Below are 21,394 nucleotides of genomic sequence, written 5' to 3' on the forward strand. Positions count from 1 at the left end.
GTGCCACTTGTTCGCCATTTTCAGCGTTTTCCTTGTGACCTAATAATTGCAAAGGAGGACCCTTTCAGTCACCTTCAAACCGGAATGCTAAATGCGTTTCGAGTGACTATCTCAGCCAAGGTCCCAACTCAGTGCTCCGTGATTACTCGATGGAACATCCTAACTGATCTAAGAACTTGATGTCCTCCCACTCGAGTGAAACAAATAATGGAATGGCCTTTGCCGAGATTTATTCGGCCCTCGGGCTTAGTAAGTGTAAATCTAGGCTAAGCGCCTTTAACGCCCTGCAATCCTGAATTCGGTAAAGCTGTATTTTTGACCATTTTCGTTTAGCCGTTGCTCATTTATATTCAATAAGGCCAATCGAAAGCAGCTGGCATCAAATGTTTTTCATTCAAATGTTTTTTTCGACAACTATATAACAAGATCGTCTGTCTGACTTGAAGATCGACGCCTTAACGTTTGCGACGCTGTGCTTGCTGGTACGTGGTCTCAACTACAGCACCTTAACGCCAAAGCGTATGTCTAGGGCGCTATGTGGCTTGCTTACACTTCAACTTGCCAATCCGTTGGGCTGTGCTGGTTGTACGTGGTGTGTATGTATGTGTAGTGGTACTTTAGTTCGACTACGGATCTCTTAAATCTCTAATAACAGTTGAGTAATTTACTCGAAAGATTTTATTGAGTAATTTACTCAAGAGATTGTCTGAGGTGCTACCCTCAAAGTTGTAGACGATTTTATATACTCGAGATTAACCATCGAGGCAGGTAAGTCTAACTTCGAAACGTACCTGGAGCGTTACATGTATATAGTTTCTTAATATACGTGATCACTCTAAAGATTCATTTTTCAAAACAACAAATATACGTTTATATTGAGGTTTACTCTGAAAAAAAAAAAACAATATTACACGTAAATAAGTGTAAATAACATCACGATAGGAACTGCAATTTTATCAAAATCAATAGTTTTACCAAACTAAAATATAATAAGTAATACGACGACTAAAGTAACGAAAAATGTTTATTAAATTTTAAATCGCTTTATTCAGTGCTGAATAATATCTTGAACAAATCACGGAATACTAACTAGATAGAAACGTTACTTAGTAAAATAAAATGTTTTAAAGAACATGGAAATCATTACATCATGTTTTTCAACGATTTGCTATCCATAACAACAATTCATCTCTGTATACTGATACTTATACAACATGCTTAAATAAAGATTATTAGAGAAAACAATTTATCGTGAATGTATTTTTTTTTGTTTGTTTGTATTTGTCAGCAAATCACTTTAAAAAAATTTAAAGCTATTTCCAATAAATCTCTGTACAGTGATCACTCTGACATATGATACATTAAAAAAAATGTCAATTGAAACGGAACAAGTCAATAACTTTCGGCAATGTCTATTTTGCAAGAATAGATAAACAATAATGAATTTTAATATGTAAACTAAAACTTTTACTTACTATATTATAATTACGTGATATACATGACCTAGCAGCAAAACCTTTAAAACAAAACCATGGTGGTGATGAATTATTAATAAATTTATTACGATTAATAATATTTCCGACGTCCTTATAAATATAGAGCAATTCATAAGTTAAAAAAAAACTCCGGAAATCAAATTCCCATAACCGTTCAAGCGGTCTTCGGAAGTTGAGAGATGGTACCGCGTCGCGTCGCCTGCCGCCTTGACCGCGCCACTGGGCCATGCTTACCCAACCGAAAACTACGACTTAAGTAATTGCCGTTTAAGAACTGTATTTACGTTTTGAAATTCAAATTCAAAATATCTTTATTCAAGAAAGCTTTTCCGTGTACTTTGAATAGTCAGTTATTTTAACACTATAAGCTTCTAACTTCGGTGATAGCACGAAATACTGATCTGCTGAGAAGAACTGACAAAATATATGTATGTTGGTATTATAATGATGTATTCATTATAATACCAACCATATAAATGGGTCAACCAACTAAGTTCCACATACTTCAATACAAAACTCCCAAATGGTGTAATAACAATTATTTAATGATATACTTTTATTTACAGATTTAAAACTAAAAAGAGGAAGCTTTAAGACATGTTTTAGAGCTTTATTCCATATGCGTACACATAGACTCATGAGGGATTTGTTGACTTTTTGAAGACGAAATTTAGGCGTTATGAGTTGAATTCTTTTTTCTCATTTAATGTCGTATTAATTTATTAAATATTGTTAGAATAATGTTCTAGCGACGTTTTAGTTTGAACCGCGGTTCATTTATGATAAAATAAAATTGTTTTTTATAAAGTAAGACATTGTAATATTTTACACATTTTCAGAATCACGTTGTGTTTTTAAAGAATTAAAATTTGAACACAAATCAATGATAAATTCTTCAGACGGGTTAATAAGAAAATAAAAAATTGAAAAATTGTTATAAATCATTCATCAATCAAATCACTCAACTTACTCGGCTCGTAGTTGCAACAATCGCAAAAAAATTAAAATGAAAAATTATTTCTATTTCTTAAGATAATGTATGTCCGCTTAAGTAAATGGTTTCGTGGTTTTCAAGCGGTACTAGGTTCTACTACTGTCTATTTTTGGCACCAATTAACAATTTGAATTTTTTGTCTTTTTCGCTGGCAAATGACATTCCAATTGTCTAAATGAAATTGTCTAATATAATTTTTTAGCTTAACAGAAATAATCTTTATGGCATGGCATATTAGCATTAACCATTACTTTGACAACAGTGAGCTATTATGATAACGCAGCAATTGGTGATGTTAGTCGTTTTTCAATTGAAAGGACTTATTCTTTTCATACGTAGTTCTTTTTTAATATAATAAAACCAAATTAACTATTTTCGGTACACCAAGGCCGCACGTAAAATTACTATTTTACTCTGATCCCGTTACAAATATGTCTAAATAGCGAAATCGTGTTATGTATAGTAAACGTATGTAGAAAAATATATTTATTAATCTTATTTCGTATTTTTATTAAAAGTTACTAGTAAAAGTAAGTGAAGCATACGCTTATACACCGTAGAAAGCTCGTGTGCGGCTATAAATCCACTTCTCAACGGCTCCAACCTCCATTGTCTTTCGAGTCGTCATCGCCGCCTCGTATCTGTAGTGCAGCCTCATATTTATATATGCAGCTCGACTAGAGCAATTATTTATTAATCTGTAAAAACTTTTATTTGTATTAATCGCTCATTCGTGTAAGTGTTTAGTGCATAATGGAAATGGACAGTAAACAATTTCGGGAGTTTGGTAAGGCTGCTATTGATATTTTAGCAGACTACCATGACAATATTCGTGAAAGGTAATTATTATAATAACGTTTTAGTTTTTAATACTTTTTAATCTTTGAAACAAATCGTCGTTTACGATTATACCGCCATTTGTACTTCGTCGTTTTGCATAAATCTTTAATTAAATATTTATTTTTGGAATTAACTTTATATCGTGTATTGCATTAAAGAGTAAACAAATAAACAATTGTACTCCCCTTTGTGAATCGTATCTTCTATAGACGATGACATTTTATGCTTACAATTACCAACAGGTTAGAATCCTTATAACAGGCAGTCGCTTAATAGTTTAGGATACGTTATGATAAACTTAAAAACACAAAATTAAATCCACCTTTAAATTTTGAATCTCTAAATGGTTACCAGAAATATTACGTTATTTGTATAAAAAATTTTAATAGTTAAAGAATAATTATGGTTATGTAATTATTTTGTACTATGATTTCCTTTTATCCAACATAAATAGTTTGAAAACTAGAGAATACATTCCCAAACAAACAAATAGTAATGCCATAATATGTTTACAATGCCTTCTCACAATGAGTGAAGTTAATTATCGAAGTCACGAAACATTCCATCAATTAAATTATCTCCAACTAATCTTTGCACAGCATTAGCATTAACTATTAGAATAAGCTGAATCACCTATAAAATATTATCTGTGATTTCTTTTAAATTCTAACATCCAACGTTTCCATATTTAAATTTTGAACGTTTGGGTAACGGATTAATTGTTGACAAATCTAACGTTGGTATTAAGCCATAGAGATCTCAGATTTTTTAGTTCGTCTACATTTAATGAAACTAAACACAAACTTTCTAAACTTAATCAACACTGATGATTGAAATAATTCTTTAATTAAATTAATTTCGTCAACTAATTGAAGCTCCTCGAAACTTTTTCTAAGTTTTTAGTTAATACGTGTATTCCTAAGACCTCATGCCAAATGCCAAAGCAAAATTTACATCAATTATCAATTACATCTGTTATCAAATATTTTTTGAAGTGTAAGGTGACGTTAAAAAAATTTTTTTATCTGTGTCAGTGACGGAGATTTTTATTTACGCACACGCGATTTCACATCATGATTGTACTCGTAACTTCTCATCAATCCTGATGTAACTATTGTAGTATAAAAATAATTGTACTTTAAAATTTTAATAATGTAATTAAAAAATAAGTCAACAAAAATATGACGTTAAATTTTAACGCGTAATTCTACATTTTTATATTGGTAGTATTATTTATATATTATTATTTGAATAATAATTCACAACCAAATATCAAACACAAAGTTTCTCATAAGAACATATTTATTTATTTAAATGCAAAATATTTTAATATGTGTGAACTAGTATAGCCACAGTGTATAATATTAATATAGTTAATTATTCCACGCCCTCTTTTTACACCTCTAGAATAAACTAATGAAATAAATTCATCATTACTCAGCCACAATACTTTTTTCTTACAAAAGCATATCTGCATAATAACTGTATTTGCCATTTTTCTTCAAATTAACTCTTTACAGAAATGTTTTGCCGTCTGTGGAACCGGGTCAATTAATAAGACAAATGCCTGAAAACGCCCCTGAACAGCCTGCGGATTGGCAAGATGTCTTAAAGGAGTTTAATCAAATGATTCTGCCAGGCGTAAGCAAAAAATATATTATTAATTACAATGGAAACGTAATGAATAGATATTAATACATGTTACGCTTGTATATTTGCTTAAAACTATTACAGATTATAGTTACCTAATTCTCTTAATTATTACATTAGATTGTTTAATTTTGAAATTTACATTAAATGTTTAACTGTAAACATTTATCCAATGTCTTTACGTATGTTTCAGATTACTCATTGGCAATCGCCTCAATTTCATGCATATTATCCAACAGGAATATCATTTGCTAGTATTATTGGAAATCTTCTAGCCGATGGTCTCGGCATTGTCGGATTTACTTGGGTAAGTCTGTTTTATTATCTGTATTATTTGACATATATTAAATAAATGACTTTCATGGTTTCATTACAGATTATTAAACATTAATCTTCAACGATTTGAAAAGCGTAGAGTAGTGCCCATAGATGTTACTATTAAAAGAATTCATATACGAAACTATCAAAAACTTTTTTTGGATACTGGGCGCATGCTTAACGTATCGGTCGGTTTTTTAAATATAAATTTGTTGTATTAATAAAGTATAAAATTTAAACTATACATTGTAATATTAAAAAAGTGTGTGTTTGTTGCGGGATCGTATCAAAGCGCGTTTGTAATTCTCATGGCTTAAGTAGAAGGATGCTATTATTTTGGTTTTCATTTTTCTAGTCTTTATTATAATGGGCTTTTCTAGCATTCTTTTCAAGATGTACAAAAGTAAGCATCGCAAGCAATCATTTGTGGATAAAAAAATAAATAAATATAGCACGAATTATTTATATTTTAAATTATAAGATTCCAAGTTAACTTTGATTTTATTGAAAACAAATTTTATTTAACGTGTTGATATATTGAAATGAGTTTACCCATTTCGAAGGAATATTTGTTTACTTATTTCTTCTGAAAATTTCGTCCTTGTCAACGAATAATTAACTGAATTGGCCAATAAAATACTTATATTTTTTAATTTATATGTCTATACAGATCGCGAGTCCTGCTTGCACGGAACTAGAAGTTATAACAATGAACTGGCTCGGCAAGTTACTTGGTTTACCCGAGGAATTTCTCAACTGTTCATCAGGGCCCGGTGGCGGAATTATACAAGTAAAAAAAGTCTTTATACATGATTTTTTTTTTATTAGCTCATTATTAATTATCATTATTATTGTTTCATTTTAGGGATCTGCCAGTGAGTCTACACTCGTGTGCCTTCTTGCTGCTAAGGATAAAATGATTCGAAAACTTATTAAAGACAGCCCACATCTTGAACCTGATGATATACGGAATAAGCTGGTGGCCTACACGTCGGACCAATGCAATTCTTCTGTTGAAAAAGCTGGAGTCCTTGGTTCCATGAAAATGCGCTTATTAAAATCTGACGCGTTCGGTAAATTACGTGGTGTTACCTTAAAGAAAGCCTTCGACGATGACAAAGCTAAAGGTCTCATACCATGTTATGTGATTGCCAACGTGGGAACCACGGGAACGTGCGCTTTTGACCCGCTTTCTGAGCTAGGACCAATATGTCAGGAATATAACGTTTGGTTACACGTTGATGCTGCTTATGCTGGAAGTGCTTTCGTATGCCCAGAGTATAGAGAATGGATGAACGGTGTAGAATACGCTGATTCTTTTGATATTAACGCGCACAAGTGGCTTCTGGTAAACTTTGATTGTTCTGTGATGTGGGTTAAAGATGGGTATGATTTAATTAACGCTTTTGACGTTCAAAGAATTTATTTAGATGATGTCAAATCGACTTTGAAAATTCCCGATTACAGACATTGGCAGATGCCTTTAGGTCGAAGATTTAGAGCTCTAAAGTTATGGTCTGTTATGAAAACTTATGGCGCCGAAGGTATAAGGACCCATATTAGAAATCATATAAGCCTTGCACAACACTTTGCGAAACTAGTTGAATCTGATGAAAGATTCATTATTGAACCAGAACCTGCAATGGGATTGGTGTGCTTCAGACTGAAAGATGGGGACATATTGACAAGAAAATTATTAGAAAACTTGACTGCAAAGAAAAAAGTTTTTATGGTGGCTGCTACCTATCGTGATCGTTATATCATACGGTGGGTAGTGTGTTCTCTCCACACAAAGAAAGAAGATGTTGAATTTAGCTGGAGTAATATCAAACAAGAAGCTGACCTGATATGTTTGAATCAAATAAATGCAAAACCTAAAATAACGAACATAGAAAATATAGAAAAGCTAGGTATTTGCGAAGAAAAATCGAAGTAATTGATGATTCAAATAAATCAAAAATTACTTTAGCATCAATGAACATGTGAAAAACAAAATCACTAAATGATTTAGTTTATTAAGTAAAAGGGTTTAAATATTGTTATTAATTTCCGAGCAGACTAAAATTTAACGGCGAGGTTTATGTTAAATATAAAAACAATTTTGATTTGTAATTTAGTTTATTTTACGTATCAGTTATAGGACATTATTACACTTTTTAAAAAAAATACATCAAACACAGCTACATGTATTACTGACGCATATACCAAAGGAATACCCTTTAGGAAGACAATGTTCTTGACACACTTCATCTTCAGTAGGTTCTTCAAACTGACAGATCACTCTTCCAGGAATTTTATAATCTGAAAATAATAATACAATATTTTTCATAACAATTATACTTGTATTATTATTAATAAATAATAATATAAACGAACAATTAAAAGTAAAAGTTTTATAAAAAATATCGTCATTGTTTTGAAATTATCTTTTATTACACCAGAATATACACATGGGTCTTTGACTGTGCTAAGTGCGATTTGCGTAAATTAAGAAAAATAAATTTGTGAAATCTGTCTAAAAACACAGTAATTTTAATTACAATATTAATAGACATTATCTATAAGAAGCTCGATAATCCAAGAACCGTTAAATTGACTTTATTATTTATTTTTTAAACATATGATATTGACAAAGGCATTTAAAAAAAAACTTTTACGTATTAAAAAAAGACAATTAGTGAAACCCTAGAAACAAAGTAATATAAATTGCCGATGCCTAAGTAACAAACAAAGATTTTATTTCTTAAGCAATATTAAAGGAATGATTTCTTTGTGACGTACTTAAGTAAAGAGTCAGTCCTTTACATTTCTCATGTTTAGTTTTTTTTTATATATTGAATATGGAACTACAATTTGTAAAATTTGCTTAAAAACTTTTAACAATAAATTAGAATTATACGAAATAACCGCAAATATTCATAGATTCATACAATAATTTACATTATAAATTATACACATGATATTTTGTGTATTGTTATTGCAATCAATTCTAAAACAAATTGAAAAAATTCTAACCTTTTCTAACTGTAACCGTGGGAGATGAATTATCTTCTTTTGGAGTGACATGATTTGCTTCTGAAATCGTTTCTTGTTTGATGATACTAGCATCTCTTGGTAATGCATTTATTAAATAAACACAGCTTGCAATAGCCACAAAGAATAAAATAAAAGTTTTAAGCGTCATTTCAATCACTGCCAATGTTATTTGCAACCGTACAAAAGTTAACAGAAATAATGAAATCAGACAGTGATTGTGTATAAACTACGGACTTTTAATGAGATTGCGGTCTCTAAGGTCAGTAGTAGTTATGAACATACTTCCTTTTTATATTGCATATTGATGTGTCATGCTGTTTGTACGTTCAAGTGATTTGATTACAAGAATCGTCAATCTATTGTTCGTTCTAAATGACTCACAAATAAAGGGTAGTTAACTTTAACCATGTTTGTATTATTTAATATATTATAAATTAATCGATGCATTTAAGCATTTAAACCAATTTGGTAGCTAAAATAAATGACAGTGTGATCATCTGTTCATAATAAAAATAAAATTTCATAAAGGCAAATTGTAATATTTAACTCTACGTTATAATTAGCCGGTAACTGAAACGGCTAATATACTTCCGAGGATGAAATTTGTTAATCGTTACTAATACTACTTACTTAACGATGTTCACAAACCTTTTGTTAGGCAAAGATCTTACATTCTTTAATATATGTACATATATATAAGAGCTGTATGTGTGTTATTAGGTTTGTGATTACTAATATGTTATATTGATATATACATTTTTATAGTTTAAAATAGCTTTTCATTTGTCTCACTAAACTTTTTTAGATTTTTGCTCATATTAAAGGCAACTTATTCGTAATGGCTTTAATATTGTTAAAGTCAAAACAGCTTAATCAAAATAGGGCTCTCCTTCGAAAAAAACTGTAGAATACGGTCTAATTACATAATATTTACAAGATTGGTAACATGTTTGATTTTAGTTATTTAATTTATTGTAGATTGGTGATATATCAGTGCTAATAATCAGTGGTAATTGATGAGAATAAATTTGTTTTATTTTTTAAGTAAAAAAAATATTTGCAATAAAGAATTGGTAAAAAAGAAAGTCATGCAATTGTGGTTAAAATACGTTGTTAACATAATGTGCTAGACAGAAAATGTACTTAATATACTGTGGTAGTTTTTACACAGCCTGTGTAGAATGTGTATGACAGTTGACATATTATAAATCAATGTTGTTTTATTTGTTGACGTTTAATACGTTTATTAACTATATCAACTATTTTGGATTTTAATATAAACGTCTATAGTTTAGTAAAAATATAAAATATGGTTTATTTACATTTTCCTTCTAATTTAACTGAAGAGGAATTAATGTTACAAGCAAAATATCAAAAATTAAAAAAGAAAAAGAAAGCACTACAAGCTTTAAAAGCACCGAAACAAGAGCCCGAGAAGCCTATATTACCAAAGCGGCCAACCGAAGCACGCGATGCACGAGAAATTGCACGAAAGCTAATAAAAAGCGGTGCTATTCAAGCTATCAAGAGCCCTCCGCCTCAACCGCAAAATGCCACTTTTAAACGTCCACGTGCAGGTATACAAACTATTCGTCCTTTAAAACCTTATATTCTATGAATGCCTAACAGTGAAAGAAAAAGTTAAATTATTCTAAAAGATTGTTTAAAGCTGATACCTAAAAAAATGTTTTAGGTCGGGAACGCAAACTTAGTGGGTCAGCAGGGGCTACTGGGGGTGTAGCGTCATATCAACCCTTTAGCGCTTCGCAAGAACCTCCGCCTCCAGAAGAAAAACCATCCCCTCGTGTCAAATATCTCTATGACTCATTTGTCACTGCAAGAGAGAAGTATGCAATTTTTGACTGGCTTGCACTGTCACTAAGTGTATTATTTAGTGTGAGTGATTTTTGTGTACAATATAGTTATCCCTTGGGATGTCTGTTATTCAAGAAAGGGTATAAGTTATAACCTAACAAGACCAGTGAAGATTAGCAAACTACACATATCTTTGAATAATTTCAGTGATACACTAAATTATATATCACATTATATTAAAAAGACCTAAAAACTGCTGTGTAACCTACTTACATGTCAATTGCTTAAAAGACATAAAAGATGTTTGTTAATTTTATTTCACTCCTCACAGTTAAGATTAAATAATTTATTTATTTCTTACCAAAGTACATCATGCATTTTTCATCTGATTTTCTGATTAAGTATAATTTAAAAGAATATAATCAATTGGTTAAATTGGGGTATTGATAAATGGTTTTCCTAAAAAAGTAAAATAAGAATTCTGTCCAATTAATGAAGAACTTTTTCAACCATGCTTGCGAGCATAACAGCAATAAATGAGATTAGATGGAGTGCAATAATTGGAAAGAAATGAATGAACTAATATACCACAGCACAAATCAGTCACAATCAATCCAGAAATATGCTAAGTCATAGGGTAAAAATCAAATTGACAGCAAGTGGATGCATCCTTAAATGACAGATATTTTGCTTACATGTAAACTTACCCTTACCACAAATTCATCTTTATTTGGATAAGAAAGTCAGTTTTTTTTTGTATTTCAGGGAGGAAAAAGTTGTACAAAACCCAAATGCAGGAGATACCCCTAATCCAAATGCAGGCAAGAGTTGCATGGTTCAAGTAGCTGGTACAAATATCACAGAAGAAGTAATAAGGCGTCGTTTGACGACATTTGAACCTTTTACGTTTACGTTGGAGGATGAGGAGAAGTATGACTGTTTTTATTTTTTAATTTGTTTAATAGCATAAATGGTCACACTTCAATATTAAGTAAAATTATTTTATTCTTAAAATGGTTTCAATTAGCTACTTACTTTATTTAAAAAATTTTACATCTAATGTATGTGATTCCCCAACTAAAACCATTTAATTTTTTTTTACTCTAAATATTTTTTGGAAAAATGCATCTGCTGATTATGTTCCTTAAACTAACCAATTTATAATTATTTTTAAGGGTATTACTGACATTTGAAACTCCTGATATGGCAAGTCATGCGTTATCAGCATTAGAAAATACAGAAGAAAACTGGCGAGTTACATCAACCCGACGACCACCGGCAGGAACATGGACGTCAGCGACTGCATCCCGTAACACACCTCCGCCAAAAGACGCAAAACGAACTATTTTGACCTATGATGATATTTTTGAATAATTTAGTCACACAAGATCTATTCACCTTAAAATTATGTCCTTCAGAATCATTAAGATGTTAAAATGGAATAGAAGATTGTTCCTTTATGAAATTTTTTAAAATAAACATATAATTTAATTTGAATTATTCCCTTTATTCAAACTTTAAATAAAGTTTTTGGATTAACTGGACAGATTTGTATGTCTTAAACATAATATATTATGTACGATCACTAAGTCATTCACACTATATCTCGTTTACAGAATTGTTTACACTTTAAGTATGTAATCTTACTCTTAATGATTATTGTACCAAAATTTCATCAACAACTGTAACATAGTTTGAGAAAAAGATAAAAGGTCTTGCATTACAGTTTCTTATATATTATAAAGTGTGATAAATTAAATGATTTTTCAATTTTAAATGTTATTGCTTATGTAGTATGAATGAAGCACTTTCTATAATTTAGTTACTGTGTTTTAGAGAGGTTCTATACGAAATGGTTTTGTCAGAGTAACATAGCTATTTATAGTGCGGGAATAAAGTTCTCACAATCGCGCCGCGCATAACATGTTCCTATTCTACTGCAGCCGTTGCTCGTAGTCTGTCGTCTGTCAAGATTATTGTTTTGGCATAGGTCGGTACTCGCGGGTTAACAAGCAGCCGATGAAATAGGAGGTTTCAAGTAGCAGCTAAATTTTAAATACTTCAAGTACCAATATATTATACCCGAGTTGCGTAATTGACTTTGGAATAGCTATTATTTACATAAAATTAAATATGAAATAATATCTCTTATTAAAGGAAAATATATATAAACAGCCGACAAACATATTCGTTTTCTTAAAATAGATTAATTTCTACTTATTTTAAACAATACAATTAGTATATTAAATATTTCGTTTTAAAATACAATTCACAATAATTTTCGAACATTGTAGTGTAAGACAAACTTATATCTGGTAAATCGATATATATATAAATAAAGCGACTATGGAGCATTTTTTTTGGGATTTGTTGCCTTAAAAATAAATGCCTTTACATTTACATATAAACCATTTGATAATGAAGATAGTGTTTTAAACAGTATAAAAAATACTTTAATAGCATTCCAGTCAACATTTCAGAATTTTTACCAGAAAATATTGAGATGGGTAAGATGTTCATTTGATGATACTTTTATAATATTGATGCAGCTTGATCATTATATTAGAGTTTAATTATGGTTTTAAAATATTGTGAAATACCGCATTTGACATTAAAGCGCTTGAACATCTTAACAAAAAAATTATTCGAACTCTCTTGAAAATGGAACAGATTAACACTGAATACTATTTTTTCTGGAACAAAAAAGACACGTGATATTGACCTAGAAAGCTCCTTGTAGAGATTTGGTATCTATGAGTTTTGTTATTAAATAAGCATCTGCGTCCCTTCTTACCTACCTAATAAACGAAATGTCATTGTCAAAGTGACGTTAAAGAAAAGGAAAATGAGCGAACTTAGTCGGTAAATTCTATGAATTGCGATAGATACGACTTAAACATTTATTATTGTTCATAATGTTTCGAATTATTAACAACATTGCGCAGCTAAATGTAAATAGTTCATTTAAACGAATAGTACAACAAGAAAATGCTATATCAATGCTAATTAAAGGAACAAAGGGTATATCGAGCAGAGGTAAGTAGTATGCAGAAGTAACAATAATATCCTAAAAAAATGTTATTTTTGTGTGCCTAATCATACTATATTTTCAGCCGATAATGACAAATTTGCATTGAAGCATGAGGAAAATGGCCGCCCACTGTACTTTGATGCGCAAGCAACAACACCAGTGGTAAGTTTTTTGTACCGGTGATCGATATTAACTAGGCATACACCTGGTTAGTGAATAGGCCTACTTATAACCATATAATTGTTTATATATTCAATTTAGTGTTTTGGAAGTACAAATTGCGCAATACCACATTTCTGGTACACTTTTTGTGAAAAGTTGATATGGTTCAACGATCCTCATTCTAAGAAGAAGACATGTGCGTTGCTCTTTAGAATTTTTTTGGAAAATTACGTAAAAATTTACTAATTGTAATATATCTTAATTACTAATGTTTCCATACTTGAAATATGTTCTACAAATATGTATTTCGAATTTTCTCATAAAAATCTTTGAGGTTTTTATATACTAAAATAATTTCAAATTTACTATGAATATCCACATAGTACTCTCAAAAAAATTTTTCTTTACTAGTTTGAAGGATTATAGATTTAGTTAAATAATATTTCTAATTATAGGATCCGAGAGTGCTTGATGCCATGTTACCATATTTTGTAAGTTACCATGGAAACCCCCACTCACGTACACATACTTATGGATGGGAAAGTGAAGCAGCAGTAGAAAAAGCAAGAGAACAAGTTGCAAATTTAATTAGTGCTGATCCTAAAGAAATAATTTTCACATCAGGTGCTACCGAATCTAACAATATAAGTATCAAAGGTGTGGCACGTTTTTATGCACCCAGGAAGAAACATATTGTGACAACTCAAATTGTAAGTATTAAGTTTAATTTAAATGCTTGCATAATAATATGAATCTAATCTTAATAATAATAGAGATCCATAAGCAGAGGTTAAATATCATCAGTTATATTTAGAATGAACTTAAAAGTTGGCTTATTTTGTAAAGCACTTAATATATATTTACTATGTTCTAATAATAAAAAAATATATCTAAATTCTTAAGTTAAATATATAAACAATTTGTTTACAGGAGCATAAGTGTGTTCTTGATTCCTGCCGTGCTTTAGAAGGAGAAGGCTTTAGAATAACATACCTTCCTGTTGGACCCAATGGCATAATAAATTTACAAGAGTTGGAAGATGCTCTTACTCCTGAAACAAGTCTGGTTTCAGTCATGACAGTTAATAATGAGATAGGTATAACATAAAATTACATTTTTCCATTCTAATTAAATAAAGTTCTTATGTGTCTCACTTTAATAAAGCCAAAATATATATTTTAGTATTTTATGTAAAAATATCAACTAAATAGTAAACAAGTAGGGTCTGAATGTAGGATGATTGACGGATCATGGAGTACTTGATTCTATTGGATCAATCTAAGATAATTATATGATGTAGATTTGGTAGTAACATATGTATTAGTTATTTGTTAATTTCTGCAATATACCATACAACCATGTCACTAAATAAAGATAACTTTTTATTATTGTAATTTAATTAGGCCAAAACCTAGCAGTATTTTTATTTAATATATCTTTTTATTCATGACATTTCTCTACAGATAATAATATACGAGTTAATATATCAATTTATTGTAGGAGTTAAGCAACCTATTTCAGAAATAGGAGCTATATGCAAAAAGCGAAAGATATTTTTCCATACGGATGCAGCACAGGCTTTAGGCAAAATTCCACTTGATGTGAATAAGATGAATATTGATCTGATGTCAATATCTGGACACAAAATTTATGGTCCAAAGGGGGTGGGGGCATTATTTATAAGACGAAGACCTAGAGTTCGTGTTGAACCAATTCAAAGTGGCGGTGGCCAGGAGAGAGGAATGAGAAGTGGAACTGTTCCTACGCCTTTAGCTGTAGGGTTAGGTAAGTATAGTTCATGTTTTTTGTTTGCAAAACCTAATTGTTGTGTAATAATTTGAAATTTTTGTATTATATGCACATTGTAATATTTTAATATTAACATTTTCATTCCTTCCATTTTATTCCATGCTTTATATAGATATTTATCTTCTTTTGAGATAACTAGGACACATAATGTTATCAACAGTTATTGTGTTTACTGTATGTACTTACAAATGAACTTTATATTATTTGTTAAATAAGATAATAGGAATACATCCTTAAATAAATTCATTTGGTTTATTAATAGAAAAATATATTTATGTGTGCTCTTGGTGTACATAGGTGCAGCTTGCGAGATAGCAAAACATGAAATGACCTATGATCATGCTTGGATGGAAAAATTGGGACAGAGATTCCTGGATAAAATGTATTCAAGATTAACACATGTAATTAGAAATGGCGATCCAGAACAATCTTATCCGGGTTGTATCAATTTGTCATTTGCTTATGTTGAAGGTAACAATTGATTTTTTTTTAAATAGGACAACATATTATTTAAAACACATCAGTACATTACTTGCGGGAAAGGATTTCTTATGACAGACATTTTTCAAAAAGAATAGGACTGATGCAATATTTTCTTTGTTATAAATAATAACTAATGCACTCCTATATAGTGCAATAATACGAATCACATTAGTACATAAGCAATAATTCATTTATTTATAGGGGAATCTCTCCTAATGGCATTAAAAGATATAGCATTATCAAGTGGATCAGCTTGTACCTCAGCATCTTTGGAACCTTCATATGTGTTACGAGCAATTGGAACTGATGAAGATTTAGCACACAGCTCAATTAGGTATTTTTGGTTTCTATTTCAATACCATTTTTTTATAGGTTTCATAGAATAACATCTAAAATTTGACATTTTTTATACAAGTTGTATATTTTTTCATTTACTATACTATAACCAGCAGACCAGTTTCTGAACAAAATTTTAGAATAACAAAAAATTCCAGAAGAAACCAAACTGAATAAAGATAATGATAACATAATGCCTACAAAAAAAATAATTCTTCATGGTCAATTTCATTAATTTAACTGTAATTATGATTACGTAAATTAAATACCAGTTAATTTTCTTTTGTTATTACAGATTTGGCCTAGGAAGGTTTACGACTATGGAAGAAGTTGATTATACAGCTGAGAAAACAATTAGACATGTTGAACGGCTGCGAGAGATGAGCCCACTATGGGAAATGGTGCAAGAGGGTGTGGATATTAAAACTATCAAATGGTCACAGCATTAATAATTCTACAAGATATGAATTGTCCTATTTTCTGAAACTAATTTTAGTATTGATAATAATAACAGATCTGTCATTGATCTATGTTTAAGAAACAATTAATGTAATTTCAGTAGATATATTTATATCTACTGAAAAGAATTCCCCCGGTTAAATTGAACCAAATCTGTATGTATTATCATTAAAAGTACACAGACAACTATAGGTTGTCAATAGAGCTGCAATGTTGTCAAATGAAATATGAGTTAAAAATCAATAATTAAGCATAATAAATCATAACACAATCACAAGTAGTTTTTTTATATATTGTTGTCTGTATTTTTAAAGTTCATCCAATAGTGCAATATTTTTTTCTAAAAACTACTAAAATAAATTATTCTAAAAAATCACTTTTTTTTAAGTGGTCAAATGAAACTATCATGGTGCAGTATGGTACCATTATTGCTCTTGATTAAGTCATGGTTCAGCTAATTTATAGATTTACCTTAAAGAAGATGCAACTAATAATGATATTCTCACATTATTGTTACCTGGTTGGACTGACTAACCTCGAGACACGAGGACCCTCCTTTATTAGTTGGTTTTTTATAAGCAGGGAATATCCAAATTAATACTTTACTAACTAGAGCATGATATAACAAAACAACTTGTTTTTCAGTTAGACTGAATCCTCCATGATCAGATTTTGTTTTGAACCAGTTTTGTTTCAAATGCATTAACTATTTTTATTTATTTACTAAATGTTAAATCTTACTAGAGAATTAATTTATTTTAAGGATTAAAACAATACTATTTAAATATTCTGACTTAAACTATTTGACGATTTATTAAAATATTAAGAAAGCTTATTAGCAAAATAATAAATTGTTATTTTTAAAAATGTCCCTATTGTTATTGTTAATAATAAGACCCATCTAATAAAAGAAATCTTTGTTTTAAACATTTTATTATTAGGTATAATTAAAGCAAATAATAACTAGGCAGACCGACGACGAGATTTTTAAGTCACTGGATACAGGCTGCGCGAAGCCGATCTTTGGAAGAGGCTTATGCCATGCTATAAACATCTATAAGCTGACATGATGATGAATAAATTAAAACCTTTGAAACACAAATAAATTTATATAAACATTCTAGAAGTTTTATTGATTTGTATGAATGTATTTCTAAGTTACCAATAATGGCAAAAATTACAAAACTTAGAGGTACAATGCATCAAAATAGTAATACTGATAGATTTTTAAAAAAATATTGGTACAACTTGAACAATCCAGATTAATATGACCATAAATAAAATAAGAGTTTCAAAAATATTACTTTAGAGTAAATATTTTATCTATTAATGTCTGTCTTTATAATTCAAATGAGAGTATAAGTAGTATTTGTATAAATAATTTGAGACAAAAGAAATAACGTTAAAAAAAACACATTATTTTATTACACAGATTCTGTTATAAATTGTAAGGTTAAATAATGATGCAGTAACAATATTTTCCTTATTTACATGAAGAGAATTTTTAATTAAGGTGTAATTAATAAAATAATAAATTGGAAATCATTGTGTCAATATAGTTATTATTATTATTGACTAGAGGTATTAGTAGCATTTTGTGAAAAAAAAAATAATTTACCTATTCTTAAAAATGTAAGGATAAAAATTTATATTAACACAACACGAACATGAAATTCAAATGTCAGGTACATATTAACAAAACCATGTCACTTTAAAATTAAGTGTGAAATATAAAAACTTTACAGATTAAAAAGGTGGTTCATTAAAAATGACTGGTATCACCTTTTTAATTTGTAATGTTTGCAATAAATTGGGCCATTGAAACAATGTTGTCATTACCTTTTTTGGATTAACCAAAAACTATTACAATTCATAATAAAATAATAATATAACAATACAATACTTATTATAACACTACATGAGCAATTTGTGATAAAAGATTACTTATATATTATATATTCTTACTGCCTTAAGCATTTTAAAAATATACATCAAGTAATATAGTTAATAATACATATAGTTATTATAATACCATAGCGAAGAGGCATATGCAATAACATATGGCGCCAGTAAAATAACCTCAAAATTCAATACTACTTTACATTAATATTGTTAAAAAAGTTTGTATTGCATACTTACTAAATGATTTGATATAGAGAGACAGTCATAGAAAATTTAATCTATTGTATTACAATATTCCATCATACAAAATAAAAATCTATAACATATTGTTGTTTGATATAAAATCGCTTAAAGTTGCCATTTTTAGGCAATAGACAATTAAATTAATACAAACCATGATGAGATATTTTAAGATTGAATTGGTAATTTAATTGATAATTGCTCTTAGGGCCATTTATTAAATGCTTGAAATGGCTTGACAAACCAAAAATTTATTTAAATTACTGCATTCAAAGGCCAAATCTCAACTTGGTTGGTTGCTATTATTTTGTTAACTAGTTCATCAAAAATTTTGCTTTTTAATTTTAATTGGGTATCTATTTAAAAATATTTTACCAAAATGTGTCAACAAATAAAGGTAGCTCAGACTTCCATGTCTCTACTCTTAAAAAAACATTTTAAGATTGAATAGGATTGTAATGTTTTATTTTCACCTCTAGCAACTACATGGTGGATCTTCAGGAGGTTCTGGCTGAGTTATTTTAAAACTATTATGATCTAAGGTCTGCAGTTCTATTCTTGATCTGTTCGACTCTACTAATTGTAGAGCAATATCTGAAAACATTTCTTCTAATCCTCTTCCAGTTTTACATGATGTTTTATAAGTTGTGCTTATTAGATTATGACACTGTTCACTGAAATAAAGTAATAATTATTAAATTATCTGTACATGACAACTGAAAGTTTACTTGCTTTACATGAACAAATAGAAACTTTTGACTAAAGATATTCTAAAAAATAATATATATAATTAACAGTATAGAGTTGGTACTTAGAAAAGTTTATTACCAAAAATATTTGTATACTTTATACATGAGGCTACAAAGTTATCCAAAGCATTGAAAAATTCACATTTGTCAAAACAGAAAATAATTACATTAAGAGTGCTAGTGTAAATAAAATAAATTATTTGTTTCACTGGATGAAGAGGCCACCAAACTCATAGATTGCTCAGATGGATGTTCTAAAACTATAATATTCATTCTAAAGTATAGCAGAAAAGACTATGATTTAGGGTTGCCCTAATAAAGTTTTTTGATTAGCTTCTTTAATGTTTATATTTGAAAACCTAAGGAATATATAATATAACATTTTATTTAATATGTTAATTATCCATCAATAGTCATGCCTCATTACTGTGTTGATATATACATAAATATATATAATAATAAATTACTTACCAAAAGTTTTCTATATCAGCATCCGTGACTTGAGGTGAAGTCCCTTCTAAATCTGATTTATTTCCACACAAAAAGATTTTGGCATTCTCAGCATATGTTACTATATCCAACAAATGTTGACTTAATACATGAAAGGATGAGGCATTGTCCAAGGAAAACACCAAAATAGCAGCTTCAGCAAATTTGTAGTAGCTTGATGTTACAGATGCAATTCTTTCCATACCTCCAGTGTCCCATAACTGTAACTAAAATTTACAGCCTTATTGAAATGTTACAACTGTAAATTGGATATACAGTTTAATAAACAAGTAAAAAGAAAGTGCAAAGAAATCTAGATGTCTTCACATGTCGCTACTTTAAAAAAGTGTGAGTAATTTAAATAATGTTGTTAATTATTAAACTTCGATTTTTAATTTTTTGGTCTTTATTTAGGTTGATAAAATCCAATAAATTTCTTCCTAATCAACACAAGTATCCCCTAACAGTAACCGTGTAATAACATTCTAAATCAAAAAGTTAAACAAATTCCTTTGCTTCTTTAGCTCACTATCACTCAATAATGAGATAAGTTACGCATGTTACCATATCAACTGCCTGGAAAATATAATTTAGAGTTCTTTCATGAACATTAATGTAAAAATTCTAAGTAATAACAAAATTCACTTTTCGACTAATAGAGAGTATACAGTCAAATTACCCTTAATTAAAAGGATTTATAAGGGACGTTAACAAAAGACTATCAGTTTTGGTATTTTACCTTGATATTCTTATCAGCGACTTCATAGACTTTCTCAAAATGATCTAATCCTAATGTTGATCGCCTGTCGGAATTTGGAACAAATGTGTTGTTAATAAATCTTCGGAAAATAGAGCTTTTTCCTACGCCATATTCTCCACACAATATAACTTTAAGAACAGGTGTTTTTACTATTGCCATTTTTGTTGAAAGAGAAAATTTCTTAAGAGGCGAAAGGAAATTGATAATTGAATGCAGTGTTTCAATATATTTATGGTTATCTGTTTTAACTGGACATAAAACATTTAATGAACTATACACTACAGATAAAAAATATCAAAATCATGCCACAGGTTATTAAGCACATAAATATTAATAGATATGTTACAAAACAGATGTTCTGTTTTTTCTTTAAGGTTCTTAGTTAAGTTATTTCTGATTATTTTCTACAATAGTCAAAGTAGTTCTTTGGGTCCACTATGTAAATAATAATTTTAAGGTCATCAAACAGGAACCATAACATTTCAAAATACAGTGACAATTTTTGAACAAAATATATGTTATAAATATTTTTAACATCTTTACGTCAAGACACATTATGAATCGTAAGGAAATAAAGTATATTATATTTTGGTTAGTTCCAGCATAATAAATTTTATATAAAAATTTCAAAAAACTCTTTTCTTCGGTTAATTCCGTTTCATTTATCTGAAAAAAAAAATAATATGTTTTTAAGTTTGGAGGAGATATTCCTCCTCTTCCCAACCGCAATAAATGGCTCCTGCGATAAAAACTGGCGAGGAAAACATGACCTAGTTTTTAATTTCAAGGAAAGAATGTAGGTGCCAAATAAGGAGCGTAAAGCTG

General features: G+C 29.5%; 5 protein-coding genes across 5 annotated transcripts; 3 read left to right on the plus strand and 2 right to left on the minus strand.

Moving 5' to 3' along the window:
• Positions 1 to 3,133: 3,133 nt before the first annotated feature.
• Positions 3,134 to 7,426, plus strand: amd (alpha methyl dopa-resistant). Its single transcript, XM_068765536.1, has 5 exons — positions 3,134 to 3,329; positions 4,851 to 4,971; positions 5,174 to 5,287; positions 5,969 to 6,088; positions 6,164 to 7,426. Exons 1-5 carry the CDS (start codon positions 3,244 to 3,246, stop codon positions 7,232 to 7,234), a joined length of 1,512 nt encoding a protein of 503 aa, XP_068621637.1. The 5' UTR covers positions 3,134 to 3,243; the 3' UTR covers positions 7,235 to 7,426.
• LOC137922504 (uncharacterized) lies at positions 7,405 to 8,684 on the minus strand. The gene is made up of 2 exons (XM_068765537.1): positions 8,314 to 8,684; positions 7,405 to 7,599 (listed from the first exon to the last, which is right to left on the minus strand). Exons 1-2 carry the CDS (start codon positions 8,480 to 8,482, stop codon positions 7,469 to 7,471), a joined length of 300 nt encoding a protein of 99 aa, XP_068621638.1. The 5' UTR covers positions 8,483 to 8,684; the 3' UTR covers positions 7,405 to 7,468.
• Positions 8,685 to 9,554: 870 nt separating this feature from the next.
• Positions 9,555 to 11,717, plus strand: Nelf-E (negative elongation factor E). Its single transcript, XM_068765325.1, has 4 exons — positions 9,555 to 9,911; positions 10,028 to 10,181; positions 10,915 to 11,079; positions 11,325 to 11,717. The coding sequence occupies exons 1-4, from the start codon at positions 9,644 to 9,646 to the stop codon at positions 11,521 to 11,523; spliced, it is 786 nt and encodes a 261-aa protein (XP_068621426.1). The 5' UTR covers positions 9,555 to 9,643; the 3' UTR covers positions 11,524 to 11,717.
• Positions 11,718 to 12,961: 1,244 nt separating this feature from the next.
• Nfs1 (Nfs1 cysteine desulfurase) lies at positions 12,962 to 16,706 on the plus strand. The gene is made up of 8 exons (XM_068764942.1): positions 12,962 to 13,185; positions 13,263 to 13,342; positions 13,798 to 14,052; positions 14,273 to 14,438; positions 14,843 to 15,127; positions 15,449 to 15,622; positions 15,836 to 15,968; positions 16,266 to 16,706. The coding sequence occupies exons 1-8, from the start codon at positions 13,065 to 13,067 to the stop codon at positions 16,417 to 16,419; spliced, it is 1,368 nt and encodes a 455-aa protein (XP_068621043.1). The 5' UTR covers positions 12,962 to 13,064; the 3' UTR covers positions 16,420 to 16,706.
• Positions 16,707 to 17,998: 1,292 nt separating this feature from the next.
• Positions 17,999 to 20,815, minus strand: RabX6 (RAS oncogene family member RabX6). Its single transcript, XM_068765306.1, has 3 exons — positions 20,549 to 20,815; positions 19,792 to 20,036; positions 17,999 to 19,245 (listed from the first exon to the last, which is right to left on the minus strand). Exons 1-3 carry the CDS (start codon positions 20,726 to 20,728, stop codon positions 19,047 to 19,049), a joined length of 624 nt encoding a protein of 207 aa, XP_068621407.1. The 5' UTR covers positions 20,729 to 20,815; the 3' UTR covers positions 17,999 to 19,046.
• Between the last annotated feature and the right edge of the window lie 579 nt (positions 20,816 to 21,394).

This window comes from Battus philenor, unplaced genomic scaffold (genome assembly GCF_028537555.1).
Source record: "Battus philenor isolate CCGP_79_NKW_IND1 unplaced genomic scaffold, ilBatPhil1.0.hap1 SCAF_2, whole genome shotgun sequence".
Taxonomy (NCBI): domain Eukaryota; kingdom Metazoa; phylum Arthropoda; class Insecta; order Lepidoptera; family Papilionidae; genus Battus; species Battus philenor.

Bases quoted from the DNA above. Each gene is read 5' to 3' on its own strand.
- Nfs1 (XM_068764942.1), top strand. From the start codon at position 13,065: ATGTTTCGAATTATTAACAACATTGCGCAGCTAAATGTAAATAGTTCA. The intron at 13,343-13,797 runs GTAAGTTTTTTG...TTCTAATTATAG, and splicing joins CGCAAGCAACAACACCAGTG to GATCCGAGAGTGCTTGATGC. The intron at 15,969-16,265 runs GTATTTTTGGTT...TTGTTATTACAG, and splicing joins TTAGCACACAGCTCAATTAG to ATTTGGCCTAGGAAGGTTTA.
- Nelf-E (XM_068765325.1), top strand. From the start codon at position 9,644: ATGGTTTATTTACATTTTCCTTCTAATTTAACTGAAGAGGAATTAATG. The intron at 9,912-10,027 runs GTATACAAACTA...AAAATGTTTTAG, and splicing joins TTTTAAACGTCCACGTGCAG to GTCGGGAACGCAAACTTAGT. The intron at 10,182-10,914 runs GTATGCAATTTT...TTTGTATTTCAG, and splicing joins TTTGTCACTGCAAGAGAGAA to GGAGGAAAAAGTTGTACAAA.
- RabX6 (XM_068765306.1), bottom strand. From the start codon at position 20,728: ATGGCAATAGTAAAAACACCTGTTCTTAAAGTTATATTGTGTGGAGAA. The intron at 20,037-20,548 runs GTAAAATACCAA...TGTAAATTTTAG, and splicing joins TCGCTGATAAGAATATCAAG to TTACAGTTATGGGACACTGG. The intron at 19,246-19,791 runs GTAAGTAATTTA...ACTTTATTTCAG, and splicing joins GCTGATATAGAAAACTTTTG to TGAACAGTGTCATAATCTAA.
- LOC137922504 (XM_068765537.1), bottom strand. From the start codon at position 8,482: ATGACGCTTAAAACTTTTATTTTATTCTTTGTGGCTATTGCAAGCTGT. The intron at 7,600-8,313 runs GTTAGAATTTTT...TATTATTTTCAG, and splicing joins CACGGTTACAGTTAGAAAAG to ATTATAAAATTCCTGGAAGA.
- amd (XM_068765536.1), top strand. From the start codon at position 3,244: ATGGAAATGGACAGTAAACAATTTCGGGAGTTTGGTAAGGCTGCTATT. The intron at 3,330-4,850 runs GTAATTATTATA...AACTCTTTACAG, and splicing joins CATGACAATATTCGTGAAAG to AAATGTTTTGCCGTCTGTGG. The intron at 5,288-5,968 runs GTAAGTCTGTTT...ATGTCTATACAG, and splicing joins GCATTGTCGGATTTACTTGG to ATCGCGAGTCCTGCTTGCAC.